The 18,876-nt window shown below is 40.7% G+C and overlaps 2 protein-coding genes across 2 annotated transcripts in view; one reads left to right on the plus strand and one right to left on the minus strand.

The window, feature by feature from the left end:
- Positions 1 to 18,447, minus strand: part of serpini1 (serpin peptidase inhibitor, clade I (neuroserpin), member 1) — a 30,931-nt gene extending 12,484 nt beyond the window's left edge. Inside the window, exons 1-2 of the mRNA XM_015951803.3 lie at positions 18,311 to 18,447; positions 1,847 to 2,127 (exon numbers count right to left, since the gene is read on the minus strand). Of these exons, the coding sequence (XP_015807289.3) occupies positions 1,847 to 2,114 (268 nt within the window). The 5' untranslated portion in view covers positions 2,115 to 2,127; positions 18,311 to 18,447. The remainder of the gene's footprint in view (positions 1 to 1,846; positions 2,128 to 18,310) is intronic.
- On the plus strand, positions 2,155 to 6,701 carry LOC139062418 (uncharacterized). The gene is made up of 5 exons (XM_070543237.1): positions 2,155 to 3,289; positions 5,871 to 5,953; positions 6,327 to 6,338; positions 6,448 to 6,505; positions 6,644 to 6,701. The coding sequence occupies exons 1-5, from the start codon at positions 2,874 to 2,876 to the stop codon at positions 6,699 to 6,701; spliced, it is 627 nt and encodes a 208-aa protein (XP_070399338.1). The 5' UTR covers positions 2,155 to 2,873.
- Positions 18,448 to 18,876: the final 429 nt, after the last annotated feature.

Consider the following 18,876-nt stretch of genomic DNA (forward strand, 5'->3'; position numbering starts at 1 on the left):
ATGAAGTTTTAACCCCTTAAAGTGGAGAGGTCCTGGCGACCCACTGAGAGGCTTTGGCGCCCCCTTGTGGGGGTCAGGACCCCCTGGTTAGGAACCACTGCTCTAGAAGGCGCTATATCGAATACAAGCCATTTACCATGTTATTGTCTATGCTCTAGCGTTCTGAAACAAAGAAGTTTGCCTCAGCAGTACAGCCTATCAAAGATTAAACACACAAACATAAGAACAGAACAGAAACAGATACAGTTCAGTTGTTGACCTCGCCAGGCTAAGACCACCAATCCGATGGCAGGGGGTAGGACAGGTTTCAGAGCATCTGCCTGCATTTCTTCTTTTTCCCCTTCTAGCTCAAGGATAGCAGAGTGCAAGATTCAGATAAGAAGAATTGTTTTGGGGCAGGCAGAGATAATTTCCTCTCTGCTTTTCAGTTTTTAACTGATCATTTAGTTTCTCAGTGAATCAAATTATTGGCTTTAAACTTGCCCACACCGTGCAGTGACCTTCTCCAAGATCACATCCATTTTACGCGCCAACACCGGGATTGCCGCTAGAAAATCTTGCTTGCAATTCACCTCGAGCAGCATCCCTGTCAAAGCAGTCTCCACACGGCTGAGACTTGCCATGGGTACAGGTGGCACTCCAATCACCCCCGACTTCCCAATCATCCAAAATATCAGAAATCCTCCCACACCAATTAGAAGATATCCAGTCATAATCGGGCCAAAAATCCATGCATCTTCAATATCCTCCATGGACAGCTGGGAAAGGCATTTAATATTCCATTCCTTCCAGGAATCCAGTATATACCCTACCGGGTGCGTATCTTTATTATACAGTGAAATAACGTTACCAACAATATTCCATTATTTTCAGATCCTCTGTGCACCAATTTGCACCAATTTGCACCAACATTTTGAAGCAGTTTTCCTCAGTTAAGATGTTCTTTGGGCAGTGTTTGTAAGCCTCCATTACCAGGTTAGTGCAGGCCTTCCAAATAGAAACCAGGTGACGGCAAGCCAAAGACAGTAGCTACATTATGAAAATCACAAGTTCACCTTACTGTTTTATGAATATATATATAAATTGCTGTAGTCTACATTTTGAACTTTTTTAGGTCTTACAGGTATGCATCATATTGCCAGTTTACCTGGTGAATGCATGGCTGGCTGGGGAGAAGAATAAACAGTCATCCCATTCATGCAGACAAATTTGCAAATTCATATTCAAAGATACTTTATTGATCCTCCTTCTTCTGAAAGTGTAGTTTATGCACAACTTACTGTGCAGCTTTTGTAGAAGAAAAAGTATCTTAGATTACAGAAAACATATTAATAATTATATTTGAACAATAATAACTATTATTTATATCTTAAAAAATTACAATGAAGAGAAAACCATTACTTTAAAATTTGAAGTATTATTGAAATATTTTATTGATACTTTTACACACTTTATTGCATTATATTATTGACAGTTTAATATTATTGACAGTTTATTATTAATAAAGTATATTTTATAAAAATAAAAACTCTGAAAAATATATGAAGAAAATAATATTTTTGGGAGTATATAAAATATACGTACAAAAAAAATGTCAAAATATAGTTGGACCAATTTATAAGGGGCCACAAAGTGTAAACAATCTATTCTGTAAAATAAAAAGAAATATGCAGGGGTATTTTTCTGATATTTAACTCCTTATGGTTGTGAAGAACATACAATATTAATGTTACGATTGAAGAAAATTAAGAGAAATCAATAATTTATTGTAAATCCAATAGTTTCATATAATTTTATTATCACCTGGGAGTTCACCATAAAGGCCCCAGTCTAGTGTCTTTCTCACCTGGCAGCAGGTGGCTGAATCCCACCGTCTGTCGGATCTCGTCTAGAGACGTCCCTCTGGCTCCCAGCTCCACCATGCCGAGGGCGACGGCCACGCTCAGCGGAGAAAAGATGATGTTCTCCTGACCCCCTGCCACCTGCAGCCGATGGTACAGTCTGACCGAGAACTCCGATGTAGTGTCCTCTGGAATGTCCGCCGCCCGGCAACCGTAGCCCAGCAACAGGATGGAGAGGAGGAGGAGCGGGAACGAAATGTCTGGGATCGACATTGTTGGCGCAGAGCTGAGAGAAACAGAAATGAACGGCGTGAAAATGTGTCAAATGTGAGACAAATGTAATCTCTAGATGATTTGTGGAGTGATGAGAATCAGAAGTAGGATTGGAAGTAGATATGTAGTTATGGAACTAAACTGTGCAAGATGAGAAGGAAAAGAGGATTTAGGAAAGAGAAAAGCAAAGATGAAAGAGAGCTGAGCTGTAGGATGATAGAAATAAAACACAAGAGGGAAAATCTCCTCACCCTATCTCTAAGGCATCGGGGCAGTTCCTGTGGAGTGGCAGACCGGGGTGGTGGTCCCCATCTTTAAGAAGGGTGACCTGAGGGTGTGTTCCAACTATAGGGGGATCACACTCCTCAGCCTCCCTGGAAAGGTCTACTCCAAGGTACTGGAGAGGAGGGTCCGATCGATAGTTGAATCTCAGATTGAGGAGGTTTTCGTCCTGGCCGTGGAACTGTGGACCAGCTCTATACCCTTGCAAGGGTGATGGAGGGGGCATGGGAGTTTGCCCAACCAATCCACATGTGTTTTGTGGATTTGGAGAAGGCTTATGACCGTGTCCCCAGGGGCACCCTGTGGGGGACGCTCCAGGAGTATGGGGTGGGTGGCTTTCTGTGAAGGGCCATTCAGTCCCTTTACCAGAGGAGCGTGAGTTTGGTCCGCATAGCCGGTAGTAAGTCGGACCTGTTCCTGGTGAGGGTTGGACTCCGCCAGGGCTGCCCTTTGTCACCGGTTCTGTTCATTACCTTTATGGACAGAATTTCTAGGCGCAGCCGTGGTGTGGAGTGTGTCGAGTTTGGTGGCAGGAGAATCTCGTCTCTGCTTTTTGCGGATGATGTGGTCCTCCTAGCTTCATCCAGCTCTGACCTTCAGCTCTTGCTGGGTAGGTTCGCGGCTGAGTGTGAAGCGGCTGGGATGAGGGTCAGCACCTCCAATTCTGAGACCATGGTTCTCGACCGGAAAAGAGTGGCTTGCCCACTCCGGGTCGAGGGAGAGGCCCTACCTCAAGTGGAGGAGTTTAAGTATCTCAGGGTCTTGTTCACGAGTGAGGGTAGGAGGGATCGGGAGATCGGCAGGCGGATTGGTTCGGCGTCTGCAGTGATGCAGACGCTGAGCCGATCTGTCGTGGTGAAGAGGGAGCTGAGCCAGAAAGCCAGGCTCTCGATTTACCGGTCGATCTACGTCCCAATCCTCACCTATGGTCATGATCTTTGGGTAATGACCGAAAGAACAAGATCGCAGATACAAGCGGCCGAAATGAGTTTCCTCCGTAGGGTGGCCGGGCTCAGCCTTAGAGATAGGGTGAGGAGCTCGGACATTCGGGAGGGACTCGGAGTAGAACCGCTGCTCCTCCGGATCGAAAGGAGCCAGTTGAGGTGGTTTGGGCATCTGGTCAGGATGCCTCCTGGACGCCTCCCTGGGGAGGTGTTTTGGGCGTGTCCTGCCAGCAGGAGGCCCCCGGGTCGACCCAGGACACGTTGGAGAGGTTACATCTCCAATCTGGTCCGGGAACGCCTTGGGGTCCTGCCGGAGGAGCTGGTGGACAAGGCCGGGGAGAGGACGGCCTGGAGCTCCCTAGTTGGGATGCTGCCCCCGCGACCCGGACCTGGATAAGCGGAGGAAGACGACGACGACGACTGGTTTAAAATTCTAGGTCCATTAAAAAAACTAATATGCAATTTTACCAATTAACAAAACATAAAAACAACACTAAATCAATTTAATCCATTACAACATCTTCCTTCTCCCTTTCTACTTTGCAACCTTCTCTGACTCTTTACTTCCAAAGGACACAACACTCCATGTTTCTGGAGCTGTTGTTGCTAAGCAACATTGTTTTCTGCCAGCCAGACGGGAGAAAAAGGGTAATTTATGGCACAAACGTAAACAAAAAACTGGCTACAGATACAGAGATCTAGAGATAACATGTGTTTTGATGTTTGTTTCTCTGTTATGCTTGTTTTTAAAAAAAAGCTGCAATTAGCATTCCTGAGCATGGCTGGAATCTGCTGGCTGATGCTATGTGTGAGATGGCAGGTGACTCTGCTGTCAACACATCAACAATGAGCATCAGCCAGAAAACGAGTCCCCTACCCTGCTGTGTGCTGTCCTTTTGATCTGCAGCGCTCATGTGACAAACGGTTTCCTTTCATGAAACTCAGCAAGACTAATCCACAATCCTGCAGGGGGCGCTGCATTATTGATTAAGCAGCATTTGTTTGTTTTATTATAGTCAATAAAACCAATGATGACCATCACAAGGATTCAGTATGGTGTGCTTAAACAAACTGTGAGAATAACCACCACTATTCTCCGGTAATGCTAAAAATTCATTATATTAGAATGAAGTGATTATTATTGGGACCCCAGTTTTGGATTTCTGTCAGAAAACTTTCTAAAGCACCTGAGACTGAAAAGTGCTTCAAAATGATTGCAAAATGTTCTTTTTTAAACCGTTTGCACAGACTTTAATGCGAAAAGATCTTAATAAGCTTTTATATGCTTTAAAATGAGCTTTTTTTCTGAAGAATTAGATCTTCAAAACAACTGATGCTTTAAAAAAATCAACATGCGGTCTAAAATTCGCTTCGATTGGTTCATCGGTGTGTTTGTCGTGCTGATAGTCGACAGAAGCAGACTAGCAAATGGCGTGACTTGGCTGAGAGAGAGAAAAATAAACAAACAACTAATGTTGTGTGCCCATAGGCACGTCCAGAAATAATGGCACAGGCGGGTGATGGAATACAAAAAGACGGTTCTACGATCACGTTAGAATCCTAAAGCCAGATGGCACGGCCCACACCTTGTTCCAAAGGACTATACAAGTCATTTGTTAGCTTTAAAGTGGTTTGATTGGGGGTTAAACCACCAAGTAGTTCCAGAGCACGGCTGCAGCTCACCTCTACCCACGGGATGGGCCAAATGCAGTAATGAGTTTCACCAGTGTGATGACTGATAGGACTTTAACTTTAAAGAACTGGGAACTGTTATTTGTTGTGTTTGCAGCATATTTACTGAAATAAAAAGCTATTTAAACTTTTTAATTTTTTTTTTTACCTTTTTAAAATAGGACACGTTATTTAATAGCAGCTTCTTGCATCCATAGAAGTTTTTGGAGTTTTCGGACAGTTTCTGCATGAATTAGTTTAATGTCAGAACAGGCTCCACTAAACCTAGTGGCTTAAATGTAAAGACTACTATATATTACCATATGTTGCTATGTTAAAATAAAATATACATTATTCTTTGCGTTTAAGAAGAGTAAATTGATTTATGAAGCACTTTATATAGACACAAGTCACAAATCCAGTTGACTTGGTAAATTCAACATTTCATTTCTGAGTGTATGCTTTCATCCGTGAAAGACAAAACATGCACTGATCAAAAAGGAGACCCAAAGCATATCTTAAATAGAGATAAACATAAATGTTTTGAAGTTTGAAACTCCAGTCCTCACATGCAGTGTTGTTTATTGGAGAGAAAGAATGATCTAGAGGGACAGGTGGGTGAGGGACAAGGGGCCCGCCTGGCAGAGATGTAAATGCAGCTAATGTTTCTGACCTTCTGAGCTGTGGGAGCTGAACTTTTCAGAAACAGTCGCTCCTGTTTTCTGTAAGGAAAGACCCAGCCAAGCAGCTAAGGGAGGGAACGTAGCCATCTGAGGGAGTGAGGATGTGTGAGTGGATAACAAAATCATGGGTGGCTGAGCTTTTACTTGATATGGTGACACCGTTCTGGCCTTTGGAGCACCAGCACTCTGTCAACAGGAGGGCCCCACTGTGAGCACAACCTTGGCTCAGGTGGGTTTCCCAGCATAGCGCTAAACAGAAGTAAGGAAACGCAACACCGAGCAATAAAACACTTTCTCGTGACTTACAGAAGGTAACACTTTGTGTTGTTCACCATGCAAAGGTATAATCCTGACTACTTGGTTAAGTCCATGCATTTAAACTCACTGGCCTTTAAAAGCAGCCTTTAATCTCTCCGTGTAATCCTAATTCTGCAACTAAATGGAACGGCAAGTGACATTTTGACAAAGTGTGACGTCACCAAGAGCCACATCACGTACATAATCCTTGTTGCCATTTAAACTCTACACCTTCGGACAGCGTGCCTCCAAGGCCGGGGTGGGGGGGGTGGGGGTGGGGGGTGTTACTTAACGCCAGCGTTCTCGCATACATGCGCTTTGAGGTTCCCATGTAGAATTCCAACAGGGTAACCATGGCAACAGCAAGTGATGGGCATTTTTCTTTCTCTTGTAACCAAAAGATGAATTTGATGAATTTTTTAAAACGTCAACACCCTATTTTCATTCTCTACTAAGTCTCCAGCAACGACTCAGTTTTGCAAGGTATCTGCACATCAGTTCCAGTCACTTCAAGGTTAAAGAGACTTTACACACACTCATGCACACACATACACGACTCACAGTCAAAAACGTATAGCAAAAACAAGACAATCATCCTACAATTCTCTCCTCTAACTTATAAACCCCAACAGTGTCTCCCTCGTCTGCTCAGATTCACCACACACTCCTTCAGCTGGGCTCTTGCGCTCTCCAAAGCACTGAGGCTTTGACAGCTTCTGTGAAAATGCTAACATCCCATTTCATCAAGGCCCTTTCCTCTGGGGATAAACTGCAGTGAATGATGTCGGCGATTATGACTGGCCTAGAAAAACCTCGAGTTTCTGCGAAGGATGCTCTTTATAAAGCGGTGGGGTAATCTTGGCGTGACTTCACAGTGAATATGCTTAAGTTATGAAGGGCTTGGCGGTGCAGAGATAATGGATTCTGATCATCATTCATGAGCTTTACTTAGACGTGCCACAAGGGGCAGCTTTTAATTTAAAACTTGAACTGAGTCAAATGCAAGAAGATGCTTGCACACTGGCACAGAAAAAAAATGATTAAACTTGCATAAAACCTACATCATCAATCTTAAATCAGCCCTGTCTCTTGCAAGGGCTTGTATAACCCCGGCACTTCCTGCTACTGCTGCAGTGACAGTCTGTGAATCTCTAGTTTATCTGAATGATGACATCACACTACACGATTGGCTGAAGGCAGGACTTACAAAAGTTACGATATTTCGCTCGTAAAAGTTACGTTAGAACGTTGACACTGAAGATTTTGATTTGTCTGAACAAATTTGCAGTTGAAGTCCTGTAGTCTGAAAAAACAAACACCTTTCAGAGAAAATATGTTTCTATTGCCAAAGGAAACTTACGTTGATGAAATGGGGCAAAAATAAATAAATAAAACTTTGTTGAACACATAGCAAGCAACATTTTTAATGAACAAAGGGTTTATTTACATAAGAAATAAAGAAAAATACAAAGGAATGCCAAATGTATACAAACGAACATGGCTGCTAATTATGTAAATACATTTTAAAAAGTCACGTAAAAGACCTGTTGTGCTTTTTGACAGTCTGATGTTGGTTTTATGTAGTTTAACATTCTTTAAAATACGACAGAATGGTGTTCTATTACCAAATTACAGTTATAATGAAAAAATTGAGGCAGTAAGACACAAGAATGCATAACAAAACTGCTAAACTCTTTCCAAAACGTATGTGTAAAAGCCGAGTGGATTTGCCGCTGTTTGACGTCATCGGCAGGCACAGGACCCCGAGCCGATCTGGTACCGACACCGGCCTATACCAAAACGAGTTGGCTCACTTTTTGTGGATGATTAAAAGCTTTTAAGCTACATGTGGATGTTTTACAGAACAATTATAATACAATTATTTTTAAGATGTTTTTCATCTTTTTTTTTTATCCTCCCACTGTCCTATTGGGTGACCCCGCCAGGAAAGTTGACCAGCCTCACCCCTGCCACGTGGACCTCAAGGGATAAACCATCAATCCTGCTCAATGGTCAACTTTCCTGGCGGGGTCACCCAATAGGACAGTGGGAGGGTTAAAAGTGATACACTGATCCCAGTCAGGTTTATCCTGGCTGATAATACACTGGAGGTGAAGCAGTGTTTAACTTTTTAAAAAATCACTAAGTTTGATGAGATGTCTGCATGGCTCGACCACTCACCTGCTGAAGCACGGAGGACAGATTCCCACAACTATTATATTACATTATATTACATTACATTATATTATTATTATATTATATTATATATTAGGAATGTGTACTGGTGAAATTCTGCTGACATTATATATACATTCAGCCAGATGGTATCAACAAATTTTTTAGACTGAATTAATTGTAGGAAAATTCAATAAAGAGTCCAAACTGATACGTAACATGAGGTATCTGAACCATGACAGAGGGATCTACATTTCAATGGTGGAAACAAACTAGCGGTCGGCGTTTAAATTGCACCAAAAAAACCACAAATATTTTCATGTAAATTCTTCTAAAAATTCGATCCACAGCTTTTGATATCAACATAATATCGAAGGAAAATAAATACATAAATAAATAATAAGTAATTTATATATATATATATATATATATATATATATATATATATATATATATATATATATATATATATATATATACACATACATATATATATATATATATATATATATATATATATATATATATACACATACATATATATATATATATATATATATATATATATATATACACATACATATATATATATATATATATATATATATATACACATACATATATATATATATATATACATATATATATATATATATATATATATATATATATATACACATACATATATATATACACATACATATATATATATATATATATACACATACATATATATATATATATATATATATATATATGTATGTATATATATATATATATATATATATATGTTATGTCATATTATGTTTTATTATTATCTCCTCTAATCAAGCCCAGCAGATTTTAAAGCTGTTGATTTCACTGTGGTCTACAGACAAAGGAAGTTCCTGTGGTGATTGGGTATTTTAATTAAAGAGAACAGCAAAACAAATCCAATTTATCAACTGAGCTGTGTCCTCTGTCGTTTACCACCCTCTGCCCGCACTAATGTCCTACACAGACAGCAGGAGTAACACTGGATGTTTCATCTGGGATGGGTCAAATCCAACAGGATGATAAGTTTAATGGTATTAATATAAATGAAGCTGAATTATTCAAAACAATCTCGTAAACTTGACCTTTTTCCGTCAATAATGAAAATGACAAACATGCAACCACAGAATAAAGGATGAAAATGTGCCAAAGTCACAAAAATGTGACAGAGGATGAGTATAAATAGTGAAAAGGCTGAACCAAAGCTGATGATCTGGGCATTTTATGAGCCACTGCTTTTCTTTAACATGTTAACATGTCCTCTAAAAGAAGACTTAGTGAGAGCTGATCAGCTGATGCCAAGTGAATGCTGAATGTAGAAATGATAAATAAATGTTGGTGTTTCCTTCATGGTCAATCAACAACAGCTTTATCAAGAGCACATAGATTTTTTCAGATTAATCCAATTTTATTTAGATGAAACAAAATCATCAACGATCGGGTTTCAATGGATTTAAACGCTGACTGTCAAAGTTAGTCTTTTCTATTTATTATCCTCCTCCCAACCCATGAATCATAGACTCTCTCCACAGTATTACCTCACCTACATCCTTTACTTAGGCAACTTAATTTAATTTCCTCATGCAAAAGAAACTTTAATCAAGTCTGAAATTAATTGAGAAGCTGCTGTAGGCAGTGCCACACACAAGGCAGAAACCCCGAATGAGTCATGAAGCTCTGGATTCCTAAAGAGTTAGTTCAGATTTTTCTAACATGACCTTTAGTTTTCCAAACCTTTTCTCTTCTATATATTTGACTTTACACTAGGATTAAGACATTTGAATAGGAGGGGGTGTGTATTAACAAGAATCAGGTGATGTGATGTATTATGATACTAAAAAAGACATATTTGGAATTTTTAAGACTTTAAGATTTTAAGATAGGCCGGATGCATCGAAGAGATTTCCACCCTTGCGCCCTTTGATTGTGCATTCCAGTCTAGGCATGCGAGTGCTTAGAGCAGGGCTATTCAAGTTCAGACCAGGAGGGCCGGTATCCAGCAGGTTTTAGTGGTTTCTCTGGTCCAACACACTAGATTCAGTGGTTGAATCACCTGTGCAGCAGCTCATCAGGCTCTGCAGAAGTCTGTTAATCAACTGCTGATTGAAATCAGGTGTGTTGAAACAGGGTTGAAACCAAAACTTGCTGGATACCAGCCCCCGAGGCCAGGAATTGAATAGCCCTGACTTAGGCCTAGTCCACACGTAGCCGGGTTTTTTAAAAACGAATATCCGCCCCTCCAAAAACGTGCATCCACACCACCGCGTTTAAAAAAAAACTCTGTCCACACGTACCCAGATAAATACGTTGTTAAGGACATGCCAGACCTGTAGGCGGCAGTACTTCCCCCGTTCTTAACCTCGTCCTTCGTCTGTGGTCTTCCGCAAGGAGCAGTAATTCCGCTTGCAAAAACAAACAAGCAGAAAGCGCTTGGACAATTGATGGATCAGGTAGTGACAGAGCGCAGCTCTGAGGGCTTCCATGATGCCGGCTAGTGCAAACACAGGTCGCACACGTGATGTCAGCATTTTTTTGTCGCGGAAAGTGACGTTGCGGACCTTAAAACTCCGGTTTTGTCTGTCCACATGCAGACACCCAAAACGGAGAAAACGCAGATCTTCACTTTGGCCGGAGTTTTTAAAAAGATCCGTTTTCGTGTGAAAAAACTCCGTTTTCGTGTGGATGACAGGCCAAAACGTAGAAAAATATCTACGTTTTGGCAGATCCCCAGCTACGTGTGGACAGGGCCTTAGAGTGTCCCGATCCTCCAGTGCAGAAGTTGACCAAGCCCCTTTCGCACCCTTAGGCCAGACTTCGACCAAGTCTGCATCGATGTGGACATGGGCGAAGCGTATTACCCACAATCCAGTTCTGCTTGGGAATTCTGAGAAGTTGGAGAAATGGCTCAAGTGTTTTTTCAGAAAATATGTATTTTCTAATGACAGAAGTTAATTTTAAGACGATTAATGATATTTATTCATGCTCGGATCGTTTTAGACTAAGATTTAATGTGAACAGCAATGAATGTAAATTTTGTCAAGAAATTGTTTCTGTTTGAAAGATGTTAATAAAGATTTTTTCAAAAGTAGCACAAACAGCAACCAGCATGCATTGTGGTCGATCACGTAATGCTCACTGTCCCAATTCGGCAATTATTTGCACACTTGTGTACTATGCACTGGAAGCATTGCTTCTCCCAGGTGCACTTTGCGGAAGAACGTGGCCTGGTGCGAGTATGGGGATTGGGCCACCCAGTGTTTTGCCAAAGCTTGTCTTCTGTCACAAAGAGCAAGTAAAAAAAACTCTGCCACCTAGCAGTCAGGGTTTGAATTGCACTACAAAAAAGAAATACTGTAAATGCTCGCATGTCAATTCTCAATACTCTGCTTTGAAATACCGGTCCAGCTTCATTATTTTCTCAGTAATAGAAATTGCAGCTAATTTAGCCACTAATTTTGGCTGCAAATAAATACATTTCGAGTAGGGCTGCACAATATATCGAAAAATTATCGTCACCGCGATAACAGGACGTGCGATAGGCTCATCGCAAAGCACGTCAAAAACGGCGCTAAATGTTTGGTTCAAACATTTCCATCCGTGTCATACATCAACTTTTTGTAAACCAGCTCTGTTTTTTACGCGGAAGTTTTATTTGACCAATCAAATGTAGCCCTTCTGATATGCAGCCAATCAGATGGGTCCGTTCACGTAATACGCCCGCCCCCTACATACACCCTTAGGATGAGTGGAACGCAACACCCAAACTGAGTTAGCAGCGCCGTTCCCTTGTTCGTCATGCTGGCTCAGATTAACGAACGCACTTTGTGCTGAGGTTTCTGGAATCAGCGCTGCTTTCAAACGTGAACGTGAGTCCGCTCTGTGTCGTTAAGCAGCTGATAGTAACCGGGCTGACTCCGACACGTGCCGGTAAACCAACCTACCTACCTCCATGTCGCTAGTGTTCCACCGGGTGGTGATGTTAGCCCCAGGCTCCGGTTAGCTTCCAGCTAAAAGGCTACAGCACTCTCCTCCCAGTCCCACCCTGCTAAAGAGGGCCTGGAAAAGTTCCCCACACATCAAAGTGATTTTTCCTTTATGAGCTTTTATAACCTTGTTAATCAGGATAGTTGATTTGCTGCTGCACAAAAACTGTCAGTCAGAAGCTCTGCTAGCCGGTTGTCTTGTCTTAGAGGAGCTAGTTCAATTTGTTAGCTTGTTATCAGAATCATAGTTGCAGTTTCATCATCTGAGCTGCTTTTTAAGATCTAGGTAAACTTGTTCAATTTGGGGTTAAAAACAAATGTTTTCACATATTTTCCATGTAGTTTTTTTTGCCAGTTCCTCTTCTGAAAGGTAGACAATTGTTTTTCTATTTGCCTCAAAAAAATCTTAATATTCTCCTAGTTTGGCCCAGCACAGTTCACTTCCCAATTACAGCAACAGCCTTATATCATAACCACATAAGTGGAGAAAATGTTCAGTAGCAATGAGAGAATTTGCTGTTGCATGTAAGTGATGTTAACTATTATTTAACATTTAAAGTAATTTTCAGATTTTTTTATTTATTCTAAAAACCCTGGTAAGGGATGTTTTTCTGTATTTGGAGCATCAGAAAAAGTTTTATGGTGGAGGTGATGTTTTAAAGTCACTGAGAAACTGCATGCATGCAGTTTGTTGTTTTGCTGCTAATACAGTAGCAGGTGCAGCTGCATATTTTTGCAATAAAAATGGTATGCTGTAATGGAATTCATGCATTAATTTTTGTTTGCTTTGAGCCCAGAGTAGATGTCACACGCCAGACGACATCAACACTGCATACTTTAGTATTTGTTCATTTATCGCGAGTAATATCGATATCGCAATATTAAGCACCGTTATCGAATATCGCAGGTTTTCCTAATATCGTGCAGCCCTAATTTCGAGTAAATAAAAGTTGTAGTAAATTCTAGTGAAAAACAGTTTTTGGCTGTGCAAATGTTTTTTTAAACAGCAGAAATCAAAGCAGGTACAGCCCTGCCCTACAGAATGTGATGAAGTTATCTGAATAATATTCATTTGTTCTTGGGATCATTAGGAGCTGAAATAAAAAATGAAATTACAAATCGTATTAATGGCCCAGCCTTGCTTTTACCATGCTTCAGGGATTGATAGACTGCCGTGTCTAAACTCCTGCAGATTGGGTCCACTCCATTTGCAGACAAAATCAGCTATCTGCAGTGCAGTTTTACCTCAGCACCTTTTACTTATTCAAGCCCTTATAGAGAATGAAAATGTGCCTGAAGTTCACCAAATTCTCCCCGCTCGCGCCCCAGTGGTCAAAGAACAATCCTCGTATTAATCATCGCCTTGCCCAGAAGAAAAGGCACATGGAGTGAGAATGAGTAAGAAAGGACAGAAAAATGGGTTTCATATCAAGCTGAGTTTTTAAAATAAATTTAGTCAAAGAATAGATAACAGAAGGTTTAACAGATGCAGCTTCCATGGAGATACTAGTTTTGACTCAGAGCTGATTATAACACCCTATACTCAATTAAATGTATTGTCTTTATATTTATGATTGTAAGGTTATGAAGTTCATGGTTTTCAACTCCATACAGCTGGCCCCTGGGCACAATAACACCGTGTAGAAAAACCAAGGTCGGGTTGTCCTCAGACTGTTTACATTCCAGGAGAAGAGTCCGAAGGAGAAGAAGAAGCTTTACTTAATCAAAGTACTTTATTTGTGATTAAAATTATTAAGCAAAACAGATGTTGATCAACAATAATCAAGTGAATGATCTGTGAAATAAATATGTCATGAATTATGTTTAATGAAACCAGGACTACGGTGCAGACATACTGATCCTCATCTCCATAGAAACGCATGACACATTGTTCCAACCAATCAGAGCTTTCGGCTGCCGCAGGAGAATCTGGTGTTGACTTCAAGTGTCCAATCTACTTTACTGAAACTTATCAACAATCCAGAGATATAAAACAAGGCAACGCCATTTTAAGTCAGTTCCATTTTGACTTCAGTTCTATTCACCATCATCCTAAAGACAAGCGCAGCTTGGCCGGATGCGTTTTCTTTAAACTAAGAACTGTGAAACGGGAGATTTTCGTCGTTTAACAACCAGACGACGTCCTTTCAAAATAAGAGCACCTGCTGACGCCGCTGAACGGTACCGGGCCGACCCTCCAGACGGGCTTTGAAACGTTGTGATCGCTGCACCGACAGCTCCACCGTACATCCGAGGTTTCCAGACCTGGCAATTCCTGATCTACTTGGGAGACCCCACTGGGTACGTACACGGCAAAATAGCGGCTCATGTCATCACTTTATAAGCCTCGTGATATCTAGTCATAACAAAGACGACCAGATTCGATTACGTCATCCGAGAGAATCTGAGCCAGACACACACACTCACACACACGCACCAACACAACATCCGAATCCATTCTCATCCATCACAGAGTAGTCCTGGTAGATTGTTTAGAATTTATAATTCAGAAATTAAAGATTCTCAAACGATCCCATATCTCTCTCTTTTCTTGTCTCAAAGTCAATACAGAGTGTTTAATTAAACTCCCTGATGATAAAAACAGCCTATCTTCTGTTTATAAAAGTGAACTACTAACAGTGTATTAAAATACAACTTTGGTTAGTTACATCACTTTGATTCCGTTACATGATATATCAGACAACACACACACACACACACACACACACACACACACACACACACACACACACACACACACACACACACACACACACACACACACACACACACACACACACACACACACACACACACACACACACACACACACACACACACTAGCAGCTGTGCGAGCATTGGGGAGCATTCTGAGCTGTAATTATATCACCGTGTGTTTGAGGCCAGTACAAAAAGGAAAATAACTGGAGGCTTTTCAACTAGTCTGGACACACAGGAGATGATGGAGAGCAAGGCGCATCACCACCAACAAGTCTCATGGGAAGAAATCTGAGTGTGTGTGAGTGTGTGAAAGTGTGCACTGTTTCGAGGAGATCAGATCGGTGATCCTGACGAAGGAGAAAAAACAAATGATGATGTAAGCAAACCCTTTTTGGTAAGTTTGGAACTTTTTGACAGCAGAAGTCGTAGCATTAGCTTATTTTAGTGTTTCACATAAGAGCAGAACAAAAGTGAGTATTGTACACATAGCTGGGAGGAGTCCCAGTTGGATGTGCTTTTGTACCCTGTACAAAAACATGTATTGCAAAGCTGCGTGCAGGAATTTGTTTTCTTTCTGAGTCTTTCTTTATTCCACCCTTCAAAGTCAGCCATAAAGGCACGGGCTGATAGTGAGATGTGAGTTCAGCAAAAGCTTTGGTCTTGGAACTTTAACATCGTTCCTCTGTCTTGTTTTTATTGCTTCATGACCTTTGACCTTTACCAAACGAGGCCAGGATTACTTTAGATAATATTCTCGGGTTCCTTTGTTGTTAATTTATGTACAACACAGCTGCTTTTTGAGATCTTTTAGCCTACTTCATTATTCGTTTACAGTTTTTTTAATTCATATCTTGAAACCTGCATTTAGCATTTAGACTGGCTATCTGTCTGCTGATCTGAAACATTTAGTTTGCTATTCTCTTCCTTTTCTCTTAGTTTAACCTGAATATTCCTGCACTCTGAGCCACCTTCACAACTATTTCTGTTTGTTGTTGGTAAATTTAAATTGTGCACGTCTTTCTGATGCACTCGTGTGCATGGAAATTGTTTCTGACAAAAGGAAACATTTATTTTTTGTATTGACCCTTTTTTCATTTGCAACCTTTTTTTTATTGTGCAACGTGCAGAGACCAAAGTATTTCTAAACACGTGCAGATGAATCTGCATTACTTTCCTCACTTGGTTTACATCACACTGCAGAACAGGTGTGCCGCTAGCTCAAGGAAGCATCATTTACACTCTAGGACACGTGTCAGACACAAGGCCCGCGGGCAAATTATCTAAAAATAAATTAAAACTGACTCGCTGGCCGATTTTACCACAAAGACTGCAACTACCATGATGCTTTGCGACATTAGTGCGGAGCCGACGCGCTCCCTCCTTTGTGTTTTTTCCAGCGTCTGCTGCCGGTGTCTGAAGCTCCGCTGTCTCGGACAAACTACACTCCTCTCACTCAGCGCTGAGTTCACTCAGCTATTTTCTGACATTGAAGCCCAGAAACGGAGATTCTAGCCGCTCAGTAATGTGTTCACGACTGAAAGAGAAAGTTTTCCAACTAAAGTCCAGACAGAGCTGATATAACTCCAGCGAGCAGCGACACGCTCAAACCAGCATGACTCTGTGGCTGCTGTTGTTTTTATTTTTCCTCCCCGACACACAACAACGTGGTCAAGCTGCTCAGACATGTTCATCAGCACAAACCTATGTGAGCTCCTGTTGTCATCTAATGTTGTCATTATTATGATGAAGATGAACAAAACAACAGGAGCCTCCTCCTCAGCTCAGATCAACCCCATGATGCAGGTATCTGGCTGGAACAGGTGAGCATCACAGTAAACCAGTGGAACAAACTGAGCTTTAAATATGTTGGTTTTATGCTCTTTTTCTGCTCCAAAACACGAAAGTTAACAGGTGAGATGTTGCATTTTAATTTAAGATAAAATGATATTTTTATTTTGTTGTTGGCCCGTGAGAAAAGATTTAACCTACAGTAAACAGGAAGTGGAAAGGCTGCAGATAGATGAATAGTATAGAAAATCCCTTTATTGTTCCTCAGTGGGGAACGCTACTAGACGTCACCGCAGCGATGACACTTATTACAGGAGAAAAAAAAGGAGAATAAAAAATAAGAAAAACGAATAAACAACAAGAAAACATAAATCCTGAAAAGATTTTAAAAATGCTGATTATACCACAAGTAATGAATACCGCTGATGTGTTTTATTTAAAACTGACTTGCTCGTGTGTCATTTGGTTATTCCACATTCAGTGTTAATGCAAAAATAAGTTTGTTTCCAAATTAAAAGGTTCAAAATTGCATATATGTTGATAAAAAAGTGCAAATTTGCCGTCACTTTTTCAAAAAATATTAAGTTTGGCCCGCAACTTCGTCCCAGATTTTCATTTCGGCCCCGTGTGAATTTGAGTTTGACACCCCTGCTCTAGAATAAACAACTGGATTGGTTATTACAGGTTTCTCTCAGCTGTTACACACACACACACACACACACACACACACACACACACACACACACACACACACACACACACACACACACACACACACACACACACACACACACACACGGTAGACAAATAGCAGGTTGTCAGCAGAGATTAAGTAGAGATTTGGATGCATATGTGATTAATTCATTGGTATTAGGACTTAAACCGAAACTCGTTTCTTTAGAAACTATATAGCTACCATGAACCTAAATAAATGAGTTGATTATCTTGGAGGGCAGAGAAGCAGAAGGAAGGAGAAAGGGGGTGTTTAATCTAACCATTAATGTAAACTTTTACATCGGAGATCATTTTTGTGAAAAAAAATATACATAAAATACTATATTTACATTTTAAATAATCAGATATTTCTGTCACACATGGGGTGACTGATGATCAGAACATGAGTGACATATTTTAAATAAAACAGCACCTAAATAAGGCTACACACACACACACACACACACACACACACACCAGTCAATAACAGGAGGATGGATGTGTATGGTGTGTTTTGGGTGGGAATTTGCCTTGTTTAGGCATCATAAAATCACTCACTGCGTCTTTGGATGCGTTTCAAGGACAACAGCCACATAAACACTCAGATGATTTCAGACAGAGGAAAAGCATTGGCCACAAAATTCAACCAGCCTGGGTGGTGGACACATGACGGGCTTTAATCCATGGGTTTTACTAGACACCGCTAATCAAAAGCCCACACATGTTGATTGCGATCAAGTAATCTCTTAATCCGGTCAATACACGCCTTGGAACATCCCCACACTTCCACACCTTGATAAAAACCACTCAGAGAAAGAAGTGAATTATATATTGGTGTGTAGTAAACACTCAAACGCGCTGTTCTCAAACACGGACAAATGGGTGAAGCATGAAACGACTCTTACCGATAAAGGTGTTAAGGTAGAGCGGGACGGATGGCTGCTTACACAAGCTTTCTCTCTGATGCTCTCATCCGCAGCTCACTGCTTAATTTGCTGCAGACTCCACCCCCTTCGCGCTGATTGGTCTATTAAAGACCTCACAAAGAGTAAAGAGCTGAAACAAAATAAGTCACTGTTTCCTGTTTCGCTTTTGGCACGCGATAGCGTCACCTTCAAATGTTAACGTTTAGATTAATGTTTCGACCTTTTCCAACAGCGCTACCAGGATGTATTAAGCGTTATCAAGCGATTTCTGCTGCCTAATCTACCTTCTTTAGTCAGCAACATATTCATCCGGGTACTTTACATTGAGACGTTTAGGAACCATGACAACCATGTACATGGAGGTGACAACACACCTTTATAGAAAAGTATTCTATAAACTATTTTTCTCCTTTCTTTCCTTTTACTTTCTTTTTTCTTTCATTTTTTAATTGTAGAGGGCTATTTCATATTTTCACAGGTAAACCAGGGTTTGTACAAAAGTTTTCTTCATTATTTTTAATTATCAGAGCTATGACTCTTTTTTA

This window comes from Nothobranchius furzeri, chromosome 13 (assembly GCF_043380555.1).
Source record: "Nothobranchius furzeri strain GRZ-AD chromosome 13, NfurGRZ-RIMD1, whole genome shotgun sequence".
Taxonomy (NCBI): domain Eukaryota; kingdom Metazoa; phylum Chordata; class Actinopteri; order Cyprinodontiformes; family Nothobranchiidae; genus Nothobranchius; species Nothobranchius furzeri.

What these genes read in the sequence shown, in the direction of transcription:
- LOC139062418 (XM_070543237.1), top strand. Translation starts at nt 2,874, where the DNA reads ATGGACAGAATTTCTAGGCGCAGCCGTGGTGTGGAGTGTGTCGAGTTT. An exon ending in CAGAAAGCCAGGCTCTCGAT is followed by an intron (nt 3,290 to 5,870) that starts TTACCGGTCGAT and finishes TGGCCTTTGGAG; the next exon opens with CACCAGCACTCTGTCAACAG. An exon ending in TCAGTTCCAGTCACTTCAAG is followed by an intron (nt 6,506 to 6,643) that starts GTTAAAGAGACT and finishes TCGTCTGCTCAG; the next exon opens with ATTCACCACACACTCCTTCA.